At 44.3% G+C, this 13,178-nt stretch overlaps 1 protein-coding gene across 1 annotated transcript in view; it reads left to right on the top strand.

Moving 5' to 3' along the window:
• The window catches only part of LOC120022285 (receptor-type tyrosine-protein phosphatase U-like), a 139,766-nt gene that overhangs the window by 51,483 nt on the left and 75,105 nt on the right, over positions 1-13,178 (top strand). The window contains exons 9-10 of the mRNA XM_038966186.1: positions 1,480-1,589; positions 5,321-5,522. Of these exons, the coding sequence (XP_038822114.1) occupies positions 1,480-1,589; positions 5,321-5,522 (312 nt within the window). The remainder of the gene's footprint in view (positions 1-1,479; positions 1,590-5,320; positions 5,523-13,178) is intronic.

The raw sequence follows: 13,178 nt of genomic DNA, 5'->3' as shown, positions 1-13,178 counted from the left end.
CTGTGTACATCAGCGGATTATATACATTTCACCGAGATGGATTTAAGTTGGAGGTCAGAGCAAATGTACTATGCAATAAAACATTGCTCACAGCAGTTCTTGACCTATTAGAGAGGATGGAAAGAGAGAGAGAGGCAATGCAAGAGTCAGCAGCATACCACGGTGCATCCCACTGCTGGCTTATCTCTGAAGGTTGGTCCTAGTTGATCCCTGGATGGGAGACTAGATGCCAGTAGGAGGCACACTTTCCTCTGATCTAAAAAACTATATTTATCAATACCTCAGGGCAGACATTACTCTGTGTAGGGTGCTGTCTTTTGGATGGGATGTTAAATGGGTGTCCTGACTCTCTATGGTCACTGAAGATCCCATATCGTAAGAGTAGTGGTGTTAACCCCGGTGTCCTGGCTGCTAAATTCTGGTCCTCATGGCCACCTAATCATCCCCAGCTTCCAATTGGCTCATTCATCTCCTCTCCCTTGTAACTATTCCCCAGGTCGTTGCTGTATATGAAAATGTGTCAGTCAACTTGCCGGGTAAAATAAAATAAGAGAGTAAGATTACAATACATTGTATGAAATTGGTTGCATTTTGAAATCTTCAAATTGCAAGGTCCTCGCATGTGCTCCTGCTTATAATGTAATGCATTTCATAGTCAGTTGAACAGCTGCACTTGAAGTAAGCAAGCAGAGAGAGAAACGCAATTATCTCACCTTCCCAGAGCTCTCTTTGGGCAAGAAGAAAAATCATCAAAAAGACTACAGGGAGACCTAATACAATTACCTCTGTGTCGTTTTTCGCACTCACAAATACACACACATGCACAGATTCATGCACAGATTCATGGGTCCCAGACAACCACAAGCCATTTGTCATCTCTAGGGCTTGTTGAACTTTCCCAACTCTGTCGCTGAACAAATCAACCGTGTCTTCAACATATGCACTGCCTTGTAAATAACACCAAATGCCCTGATTTTTCAGGCCCCTATTCGATCCATTGACTGGTTGTATTCCCAATGTCAAAACAAGAGTCCCTGTCTCAGACAAAGTCTCAGACCCATTTGGATTTCTTGTTTGCCCTGCCATTACACTGCGGCTGTTGTCCTCTGCTCCTCGCAGGGCTGTTGTGGAGAGAGAGAAAGGATACAGCAGGTTTAACTGTCAGCCACAAGGCAGTGCTCCAGACTCTATCTGCCTGAGACACAGTCTCAGAGCCAGAGAGACTATCAGACAGTCTGTTAGTTGACGAAACTTGCATGAGCTGTAGCAGCAGCGTCTTTCAATCAGACACAGATGTACACGTAAACACACATGCACGCTTGCACCCAGGCACACACTCATCAAATCTTCTGGTCCTGAAATCAGTTTGCCTGTCTTTAGGGCTGGAAACCGGATATAATTAGTCACTTCCTTCCTATAGGACCCCCTATTCAATCACCAGAGGGTTCTCTCAGAATGTTGTTGTGTTTTCTCTTCCAGTTCCTGGTGGCGTCGCCCCAGAGTCACTGACCTTCACCCCATTGGACGATATGATTTTTCTGAAGTGGGAGGAGCCTGTGGAGCCCAATGGGGTCATCACACAGTATGAGGTATGGAACATGCCCTCAACTTTCCCGTCTGCCTTTTTGCGATCACAGATCTATCTCGAGATCAATCTTAATCTCTATCTTTCTCTTTTTTTCTCAATTCATAATTTGTGCTTATTTTATTGAGATTTATCTCTATCTGTCTCTAATTTCCATCAGCTTGACACAGAAGAGTGTGTTGTTGTGTTGTTGTTGTTTTTTTGTGTGTGGGGGGGGGTAGTTTTGGGTAAAAAAATACTAATCACAAGGTGTTCAGCAAACAATGTGTTTAATTTCGGAAATCTGTTACTCAATTACTCCCACAAATAAAAAAAGAGACATGATTGTGTCTCAATGCATAAAATTATTGTTATTTTCAAATTCAATCTCTTTTTGGGCTTAGTTGTGCTCAATTTGCAGTGTACAAATTATGGTCCTGGCCCATAAACCCTCCACTTCAACAAAAATTGGCTCGCGACTGAATCCAGTTGCCTTCCCGTGCAGTACAGACATGTGCCATGGTCATTAATAGGGAATGTATCCTCTCTTCCTCTCAAATGAAGGGTACTAGAAATATCCTGCTGGGAACTCTTCTCTGCATACACCCACAGCTCCTCTGCCTGGGTGGTGTGTAGCGCCAGCAGACAATGTTGAGAAGAGACCCCTTGATGTCAGGACGCTTCAAATAACAAAGAGAGCGCAGGAAGAGAGAGAGAGAGTAAGAGAGCAGGGAGAGGAGGCTTCTCTCGCTCTCTCTCTCTCTCTCTCTGTCTCTCTCCCTGTCTCTGTCTCTGTCTCTGTCTCTGTCTCTGTCTCTGTCTCTTTCTCTTTCTCTCTCTCTCTCTGTCTCTCTCTCTCTCTATCTCTCTCTGTCTCTCTCTCTCTATCTCTCTCTCTGTCTCTCTCTCTTTCTCTCTCTCTCTCCCTCGCCACAGTGCAGGTCTCTGTATATGCTCCTATGCTAATGAGGCTAGTAGAGCCTCTGAGCCTCTGACTGCAGCCCTGCAATTATATAGAGACAAGCAGTATAATTACTTATTTGCCTAAAAGATGCTTTCACATGGGGCAAATTATTTATGTATATGTATCAGTGGCGGTCAGTGCCATTTATGGCCTTATTTCTATTAGAGCATGTTGGATGACTGTCATTCATATTCCATTCATCCTGTTCAATATAACAGCGATAGGTTTAGGCTACTACATGATACTCAAATTTTCCCTATACCCATCATGAGGTTGCTACAACCTAGCCCATGAATGAAGGTTTACAACTTAGGTCCACACAGGTGGAGAGAAATATTTGAGATGACAGACAGTGACACATGGACAGACAGTGACACTTTCAACACCACCTTGCACACTCTTGCGTGCATCTAGCTTATCTAGGGTGTAATCATTAGTCCAACAGTTGCAAACAAGAGTTTCTATTGGACAAATTCAGGTATTTTTATCCCTATTTTGTTCGCTTCCGTTGAAGACACGATTTTCAGCAGAATCGGCGGAATGCATACACCCCTGTTCACTAATAAACACAGTTCACTTTCATAGCAGTCACGTTGTATTCCCTCTCACCCTTTCCCTTCGTTTGTGGACTTCAATGAACAAAACATCAGCTGTATGTGACCAGGCGAAAAAACCTTTCCAAGCCAAACCATGTCATAACCGCTACACACAGCCTACATCTTTGTCCCCATATTAGCTAAAGTAACGTCCTAGTCAACATAGCTAATAGAACTAATGCGTTAGTAGACCCACTACAATCATGCAGTTATGTTACAGTGTAACAGTGTTACACGGGCAGTCCCCGGTGGCATTAAATTAATAAAACTAAAAGCTTACCTTAGGTTGGAAGAGTTCCAGTGTTGTGTGGGTTAGTCATAGCCAGCTATCTAATACCCCTCTGTTTAAGCCGGGTGTTTGAGTAACTAAACTAGCCAGCTGCATTTGCTAGCTAAGTAAGTGAAACTGAAAGTAAAAATAAATAAATGACAATCTCTCTCTCTCTTGCTTCTCCTTCATTTAAAAACAAATATTTTTTGAAAACTGTTCAACTATTGTCTTTCTCTTTCTTTGAGGCAACTACTCACCACATTTTATGCACTGCAGTGCTATCTAGCTATAGCTTATGCTTTCAGTACTAGATTAATTCTCTGATCCTTTGACTGGGTGGAAAACATGTCAGTTCATGCTGCAAGAGCTCTAATAGGTTTGGGGATGTCCTCCAGAAGTTGTCATAATTACTGTGTAAGTCAATGGAAGGGGATGAGAACCAAGAGCCTCATAGGTTTTGTATTGAAGTCAGTGTACCAAGAGGAGGACGGAAGGTAGCTGTCCTCCGGCTACACAATAGTGCTACCCTACAGAGTGCTGTTCAGGCTACTGTAGACATTCATTGCAAAACAGTGTGTTTTAATCAATTATTTGGTGATATGTGATTATATTTACTATAGTATGAAATTCACTGAGGAGGATGGTCATCCCCTTCCTCCTCTGAGGAGCATCCACTGGCTTGTATATATGTCTCTGATTGCCTGCCACAGACCTCTGTAGCCAACTCTTAGAGCATACAGAGATTTCTGTACATTAAGTGGACAGAAAGACTTTAGCTATTAACACTAATCAAGCCACAGTCATATTTAGCTTTTCTGCCAATATTTAGCTGGAGAAATGTAACTACTCTTCAAAAGCCTAGAATAAGCTATGGATGGAATAGGTCTGCATGGTAGTCTGGCGAGTGCCTGTTGTTTTATCCGGCAGTCAGGCAGGCTGCGGTGACAATGCTGAATGAATGAAAGATGTCCAGACAGAGACAGGTCTGGGCCTGACGAGTCTGCTCTGACAGAAAGAGAGTGTGATGAAAAGGAAGAGACATGTAAATAGTGAGATGGAGAAATCCTGATAGATAGAATGAGGGAAAGGGAAGGAAGAAGCTGTTGGAATAGATATTAAAGGTGAAATGGAAAAGAGACTGAAGATATGGAGAAAGGAAAAGGAAAGAAGCTATAGGAGAAGATGAAGAGAAGTGAGAAGATGAATTTAGGCAGAGAGTGAAAGAGGGGCGGTATGGAGGAGTGAGAATAGACGGTTGAATCAGGAGAGAGGAGAATGAGAAACTGGGATGTGTCAAAGCTGCCTGGGGAGAGGATAGAGAAGAGAGAGGGGGAGGAGAGAGAGGGAAAGAATAAAGATAAGAGAGGTGAGAGGAATGATAGAAGAGGGAGAAGAGAGAGGCACTGCAAACAGGATCTCTGAGAAAGAAAAGGAGGGAGTGAAGCAGAAAATAACAACAGCAGAATTAATTGGGGTGTCTGTTGGTTGTCTGTGTAGTGACAGAGGAGACGTTCTGAGTTCTTCCTTCAGGAGTGACAGAAATTATCTCATTTTGGGCTGCGTGGTGGAGTCACTGTGGGTGGGGGTGCAAGGCAGGCAGGCACAGACACAGTCAGAGGCACAGTAACACCTGCTTATTTGTAGATATATCGCTGCTTGACTCCCAACATTGAAACAACCCACAGCAAAACATCTCTCTCATCCAACAACAATAACACTAACAACAACACCTATTGTATGATCTCAGGAAGCAGAATCAAATCTCGCCGTGATTAATTTATGTTCACAGTTTGTAAGCAGGGACTACTCATTGTGATTCTATGGTTTGTGTTTTGTTCCCTGTTCCTAAATCTGTTTACAGCAACAACAGTCTTACCACACCACATTGTGATCATATTTGTCTGTGTTTTGTTCACGGTCTCCAGATCAGTTACCAGGGCATCGAGTCATCCGACCCAGGTATCAACGTACCGGGCCCTCGCCGTACTGTCTCCAAGCTGAGGAACGAGACATACCACATGTTCTCTGGCCTACACCCCGGCACCACCTACCTGGTGTCTGTTAGAGCTCGCACCGCCAAGGGCTTCGGGCAGACCGCCCTCACTGAGATCACCACCAACATCTCCGGTGAGGGTGTGTGGCATGAGCGCTGACCGCCTCTGGGGTTAGGGCTGAGGTTGGGGGCTGACGGCGGAGGCTGGGGGCTGAGGCTAGGGGTTGAGGCTGGGGCTGGGACTGGGGGCTGGGACTGGGGGCTGGGACTGGGGGTAGACTAGAAGCGTTGCTGTGGGTTTGACTTGATCACTTGTTCCTTGTTCTGGCCTGAGAGATATGACTGACTGGTGCTCAGATTCTGTGGAAGGAAAAATGTGCTAGGTCCACACAAAGATGTTGCATAAAGCTTACTTAATTTGTTGATTATTTTTCATACTTTTTCACTGCATCAGGATAGCATACATGATATGATTCCTGGGTCTTGTTCAAAGAAAATAAGTTCCCTTCTCCCACACACCAAGCTTGCAAAGTATCCCATACTTATTTTTGTGATGTTTTAAATCAAATCAAATCAGTTTTTATTGGTTTCATACTCATATTTAGCAGATGTTATTGCCGGTGTAGCAAAATGCATGAGTTCCTAGCTCTAACTGTGCAGTAGTATCTAACCATTCACAACAATACACACCATCTAAAAGTAAAATAATGGAATTAAGAGATATATACAGTTTAGGGTGAGAAATGTTGGAGTGGCATTGACTGGAATACAGTAGAATACAGTATATACAGATGAAATGAGTAAAACAGTATGTGACCAGTGTTCCATTATTAAAGTGACCAGTGACTCCATGTCTACAGTATGTACATAGGGCCTTAGTACCTATGAGTGACCGGGTGGTAGCCGGCTAGTGACAGTGACCAAGTTCAGGTTATGGTACTGGGTGGGGGCCGGCTACTGATGGCTATTTAAAAGTCTGATGGCTTTGAGATAGAAGCTGTTTTTCAGTCTCTCTGTCCCAGCTTTGATCACCTGTACTTACCTCACCTTCTGGATGATAGCGGGGTGAACAGGTCGTCGCTAGGGTGGTTCATGTCCTTGATGATCTTTCTGGCCTTCCTGTGACATCGGGTGCTGTAGGTGTCCTGCAGGTCAGAAAGTGTGTCCCCGGTGATGTGCTGGGCAGACCGCACCACCACCCTCTGGAGAGCCCTACGATTGCGGGCGGTGCAGTTGCGGTACCAGGCGGTGATACAGCCTGACAGGGTGCTCTCAATGGTGCATCTGTAAAAGTTTTTGAGGGTGTTAGGGGCCTCCTGAGGTTGAAGAGTCGCTATTGCACCTTCTTCACCACACATCTGTGTGGTTGGGCCATTTCAGATTGTCAGTGATGTGTACTTTTCACCTTCTCCACTGCAGTCCCGTCAATGTGGATGGGGGCGTGCTCCCTCTGCTGTCTCCTGAAGTTCACGATCAGCTCCTTTGTTTTGTTGACGTTAAAGGGGAGGTTATTTTCCGAGCACCATTCAACCAGGGCCCTCACCTCCTCCCTGGAGGCTGTTTCATCATTGTTGGTAATCAACCTATTACTGTTCTGTCATCTGCAGACCTGATGATTGAGTTGGAGGTGTGCGTGACTAAGCAGTCATGAGTGAACAGGGAGCCTGTGAATCTATTGGAGCGGTATTCAAATTGAAGTGCGTCTAGGGTGTCAGGTAAGGTGGAGGTGATACAGTGCATTTGGAAAGTATTCATACAGCCTCATTCTAAAATGGATTAAATCTATTTTTTTCCTCATCAATCTACACACAATACCCCATAATGAAAATGGAAAAACAGGTTTTTAGAAATGTTTGCAAATGTGTAAATAAAAAATACAAAAAATATCACATTTACATACTGTAAGTATTCAGACCATTTACTTTCTTGAAGCACCTTTGGTCTTGGGTATGACGCTGCAAGCTTGGCACACCTGTATTTGGGGAGTTTCTCTCATTCTTCTCTGCAGATTCTCTCAAGTTCTGTGAGGTTGGATGGGGAGCGTCGCTGCACAGATTTTTTCAGTTCTCTACAGAGATGTGCGGTCGGGTTCAAGTTGGTTAACTTAAGGACATTCAGAGACTCGTCACAAATCCACTCCTGCATTGTCTTGGCTGTGTGCTTAGGGTTGTTGTCCTGTTGGAAGGTGAACCTTCACCCCAGTCTGAGGTTCTGAGTGGTCTGGAGCAGGTTTTCATCAGGAACTCTCTGTACTTTGCTCCGTTTATCTTTCCCTCAACCCTGACTAGTCTCTCAGTCCCTGCCTCTGAAAAACATCCCAACAACATGATGCTGCCACCACCATGCTTCACCGTAGGGAAGGTGCCAGGTTTCCTCCAGACAAGACGCTTGGCATTAGGCCAAAAAGTTCATTCTTGGTTTCATCAGACCAGATAATCTTGTTTCTCATGGTCTGAGTGTCTTTCGGTGCCTTTTGGCAAACTCCAAGCAGGTTGTCATGTGCCTTTTACTGAGGAGTGGCTTCCGTCATGCCACTCTACCATAAAGGCCTGAGTGGTGGAGTGCTGCAGAGACGGTTGTCTTTCTGGAAGGTTCTCCCATCTCCACAGAGGAACTCTGGAGCTCTTTCAGAGTGACCATCGGGTTCTTGGTCCCCTCCCTGAACAAGGCCCTTCTCCACCATGACTCTGGCTGGGTGGCCAGTTCTAGGAAGAGTCTCTGGTTCTAAACTTCTTCCATTTAAGAATGATTGAGGCCACTGTATTCTTGGGGACCTTCAATGCTGCAGAAATGTTTTGGTATCCTTCCCCAGATCTTTGCCTCGACACAATCCTGTCTCGGAGCTCTACAGACAATTCCTTCAACCTCATGGCTTGGTTTTTGCTCTGCCATTCAATGTCAACTGTGGGACGTCGTATAGACAGGTGTGTGCTTTTCCAAATAATGTCCAATCAATTGAATATACCACAGGTGGACTCCAGTCAAGTTGTAGAAACATCTCAAGGATGATCTATGGAAACAGGATGCACCTGAGCTCGATTCTCATAGCAAGGGTCTGAATAGTTTCAGAATGCACTGTGTGATCCTAACTAGCCTACAGGAACAATTGTGGACATCTTGAAACAATTGGGGACAGCAGACTGAGATAGGGAGAGATTGAATATGTCCGTAAACACTCCTGCCAGCTGGTCTGCACATTCTCCGAGGATGCGTGTAGTGACGCCGTCTGGGCCGACAGCCTTGGGAGGGTTAACACGCTTAAATGTCTTAATCACGTTGGCCACGGAGAACGGGAGCTCACAGTCCTCAGTGGCTCTGCGTTACCCTCAAAGCTGGCGAAGAAGGTGTTTAACTTGTCTGGGAACAAGACGTTGGTGTCCGTGACGTGGCTGGTTTCCCTTTGTAATTCGTGATTTTCTGGAGTCCCTGCCACATAAGTCTTGTGTTTGAGCCATTGAATTGCGATTCCACTTTGATTCTGTACTGTACTGACGTTTTTCCTGTTTGATTGCCTTACGGAGGGCATAGCTGCACTGTTTGTATGCGACCGTATTCCCAGTCACCTTGCCATGGTTTAATGCGATGTTTCGCGCTTTCAGTTTATGGTTTTTGGTTTGGGTAGGTTTTACTAGTCACAGTGGGAACAACATCACCTATACACTTCCTGATGAACTCAGTCACTGTGTCAGTGTATACGTCAATGTTATTCTCAGAGGCAACTCAGAACATATCCCAGTCCGAGTGATCAAAACAATCTTGAAGCATGGATTCCGATTGGTCAAACCAGAGTTGAATAGACCTTAGCACGGGTGCTTCCTTTTTGAGATTCTATCTATAGAAAGTGAGGATCAGAATGGAGTTGTGATCTGATTTGCCAAAGGGAGGGTGCGGGGGTGCCCTGTAGCCATCCCGGAAGGGAGAGTAACATTTGTAGAGAATTTTTGAAATGCGAGTACTACAGGCAATATGTTGATAGAACTTAGCGTTTTCCTCAAATTTGCTTTGTTAAGGTCCCCAGCTACAACAAATGCGGACTAGGATATGCGGTTTCCAGTTTGCACAAAGTCCAGTGTAGTTCCTTGAGGACCGTTGTGGTATGGTCTTGAGGGGTAATATACACGTCTGTGACTATAACCAAAGATAATTATCTTGGGAGGCAATACGGTCAGCATTTGATTGAGAGGTATTCTAGGTCTGGTGAACGAAAGGACTTGAGTTCCTGTACGGTATCACAATCACACCTTTCTTCTTCCCGGAGTGTTTTATTCCTGTCTGCGTAATGTACCGAGATCCCAGCTGGCTGTATGGACGGGGACAGTATATCCGGAGAGAACCATGATTCCATGAAACAGAGTATGTCACAGTCCCTGATGTCTCTCTGAAAGGAGTACCTTGCCCTGAGCTTGTCTACTTTATTGTCCAGGGACTGAACACTAGCCAGTTATATATTTGCAAGCGGTGGATGGTGTGCACGATTCCTGAGTCGGACTAGAAGTCCACTCCGAATACCGCGTCTCCGCCAGCGGCGTCTTGGAGCAGCTTCTGGGATAAGTTAAATTGCCTTGTTGTGTACGAACAAAGGATCCAATTCGGGAAAGTCGTATTTCTGGTCGGAATGCAACCTGCGTCACAGCAAGTCCGGGATGATAATTTATGATAATTTACTAGCAGTGTGGGAGCTTTCTGAAACTGTTACACTTTTCTAAAGCACCTGACAATAACAACCCCTGGGTGTCCGAATGTATTTCAGCTTCGAATCAAGAATAATCTTTTGCACCCTGGACTAATTAATGGCTTTTCCACCCCTTTAAAGGTACCTTCTGCAAAAGTCACTGCTGTTCATTGGCATTTCAATTAATGAAGCATTTGACTGTAAAACAAATTACAGATTGTGGCTTTAAAGTATTAAGTAAATCCCACTGGCTCAGTCTTTCTCCTTAACTTTTGTGTGGTTGTACAGGTCTCCTCTATTGAACCACAGTCAGTGCTTGACCCTTGACCTGTGAGCTGCAGTGGACAAAGTACTGCAACTGTCTCCTCTGACCTCTCTCTCTCTCTCTCTCTCTCTCTCTCTCTCTCTCTCTCTCTCTCTCTCTCTCTCTCTCTCTCTCAGCCTCGCTCTCTCTCTCTCTCTCTCTCTCTCTCAGCCTCGCTCTCTCTCAGCCTCGCTCTCTCTCTCTCTCTCAGCCTCGCTCTCTCTCTCTCAGCCTCGCTCTCTCTCTCTCTCTCTCTCTCTCTCTCTCTCTTTCTCTCCCCTATCCACTTAACTTTATTCATGTCTTTCTCTACCATGCCCTCTTAAACACATTATGATAAATTAAACTGTGTTCTATCCATTGTCCTTCATCCTCGGTCATACATTTACAAAGGCTTGGTTTTCTATTCCGCTGTTGAAGGTATTGAATCCAGCCATACTACACATGTTCTTCAGGCTCTCATTTCAAACACACACACCAGGATGTGAGCTGTCTATACTGAGTTAGTAGAAGCCATGTATGTGAATGTTAAACTATTACTCTGTCTAATATACTGTATTTGGGTTTAAACTCAATGTACAATGCAGGACTGCCCAAGCATGAGCCAGGTGTATATGTTCATGCATGCTCTCGTACGTGTGTGTGTATATGAGTACATTTTATAATGAGGTGTTTATGAGTACATTGATGTTCTCACATAGTTTTCTGACCCAAAATGAAAGACAACACCAGGTAACAATTTCTGCAACAACTAAGATCACTGAAGCGCCTGGCTCAACTTCTCCCCTGTTTTGGTTCCCTGTCTACCATGCTGTAAACAGCGTGAATCGGACCCCTGCACATGCGCAGTGTGACTTTGCGAGAGCCAAGTCTTGTATTTTGCTAATCTCAATATCTGTGGTGCTGCTTGTGGCAACGTCATTACGCTGAGTCTACCTTTAATTTCAGAGGCTGTTGGTTTAGCTGATTAATAATCATCTTTCTTTACTATGAAACCTCATGTTTTTTTATTGCCTGGCTGCTCCCTTGCTAATTGTCTTTTAACGGTAAACAGAAATGGGAACACAATTGGGTGTGTGTGTGCGTGTGTGTGTTCACTGGCGCTCATCACAGTATTGTTGATCCAGTCTACAGTCTTGTTCATGGGGGTGTGGCTGTGAGATGTGTCCTAATTACAGGGGATTCCTATCGTCCCTGTGAATAACTATGGGAATTTCCTTCTTGCTGTCTATGTGAATAACAGTTTTATCTCACTTCCTGTGCTATACAGTCAGGTCCATAAATATTTGGACATTAACCAAGTTATTATTATTTTAGCTGTATACCACAGCATATTGGAGTTGAAATAAATAATGAATAGGAAAACTTTCAGCTTTAATTTGAGGGTATTTACATCCAAATCGGTTGATTTTTTTATATACGTCCCCCCCTTTTAAGGTACCAAAACTATTTGGACAATTGGCTGCTCAGCTGTTTCATGACCAGGTGTGTGTTATTCCCTCATTAGTTAATTTACAAGTAAGCAGATAAAACGTCTGGAGTTGATTTCAAGTGTGGCATTTGCATTTGGAATCTGTTGCTGTTAACCCTCAATATGAAGTCCAAAGAGCTGTCACTGTGTCACACTCGTCGAAATGAATGGACCAAGGCGCAGCGTGCGTGGAGTTCCACATATTTTAATAAATCGAAACTCACCAAACAAAACAAACAAGCACAAACAAAACGTGACGTTCTGGGCTGCTCACAGGCAGCTACACAAAAACAAGATCCCACAAACTAAAGGTGGGAAAAAGGCTGCCTAAGTATGATCCCCAATCAGAGACAACGATAGACAGCTGCCTCTGATTGGGAACTATACCCGGCCAACAAAGAGGTAGAAAAACTAGAATGCCCACCCTAATCACACCGTGACCTAACCAAATAGAGAAATAAAAAGGCTCTCTAAGGTCAGGGCGTGACACACTGCCAGTGAAGCAAGCCATCATTAGGCTGAGAAATCAAAACAAACCCATCAGAGAGATAGCAAAAACATTAGGTGTGGCTAAATCAACAATGTGGTACATTCTTTAAAAAAAAGAACGCACTGGTGAGCTCAGGAACACCAAAATGCCCAGAAGACCACGGAAAACAACTGTGGTTGATGAAATAAGTACTCTTTCCCTGGTGAAGAAAAACCCCTTCACAACAGTGGGCCAGATCAAGAACACCCTCCAGGAGGTAGGCATATCTGTGTCAAAGTCAACAATCAAGAGAAGACTTCACCAGAGTAAATACAGATGGTTTACCACAAGATGTAAACCATTGGTAAGCCTCAAAAACAGGGAGACCAGATTAGTTTGCCAAACAACATCTAAAAAAGCCTGTACGGTTCTGGAACAACATCCTATGGACAGATGAGACAAAGATCAACTTGTACCAGAATGATGGGAAGAGAAGAGTATGGAGAAGGGAAGGAACTGCTCATTATCCGAAGCATACCACCTCATCTGTGAATCATGGAGGAGGTAGTGTTATGGCGTGGGCATGTATGGATGCCAATGGAACTGGTTCCCTTGTATTCATGATGTGACTGCTGACAGAAGCAGCAGGATGAATTCTGAAGTGTTCAAAACTATATTATCTGCTCAGATTCAGCCAAATGCTTCAAAACTCATTGGATGGCGCTTCACAGTGCAGATGGACAATGACCCGAAGAATACTGCGAAAGCAACCCAATACAAAGAAGTGGAATGTTCTGCAATGGCCAAGTCAATCAAATGACCTGAATCCAATTGAGCATGCATTTCACTTGCTGAAGGCAAAACGCCCCAAGAA

Source organism: Salvelinus namaycush, chromosome 27, assembly GCF_016432855.1.
Source record: "Salvelinus namaycush isolate Seneca chromosome 27, SaNama_1.0, whole genome shotgun sequence".
NCBI classification, from domain to species: Eukaryota; Metazoa; Chordata; class Actinopteri; order Salmoniformes; family Salmonidae; genus Salvelinus; species Salvelinus namaycush.
This window is presented reverse-complemented; position numbering and strand designations above follow the sequence as displayed.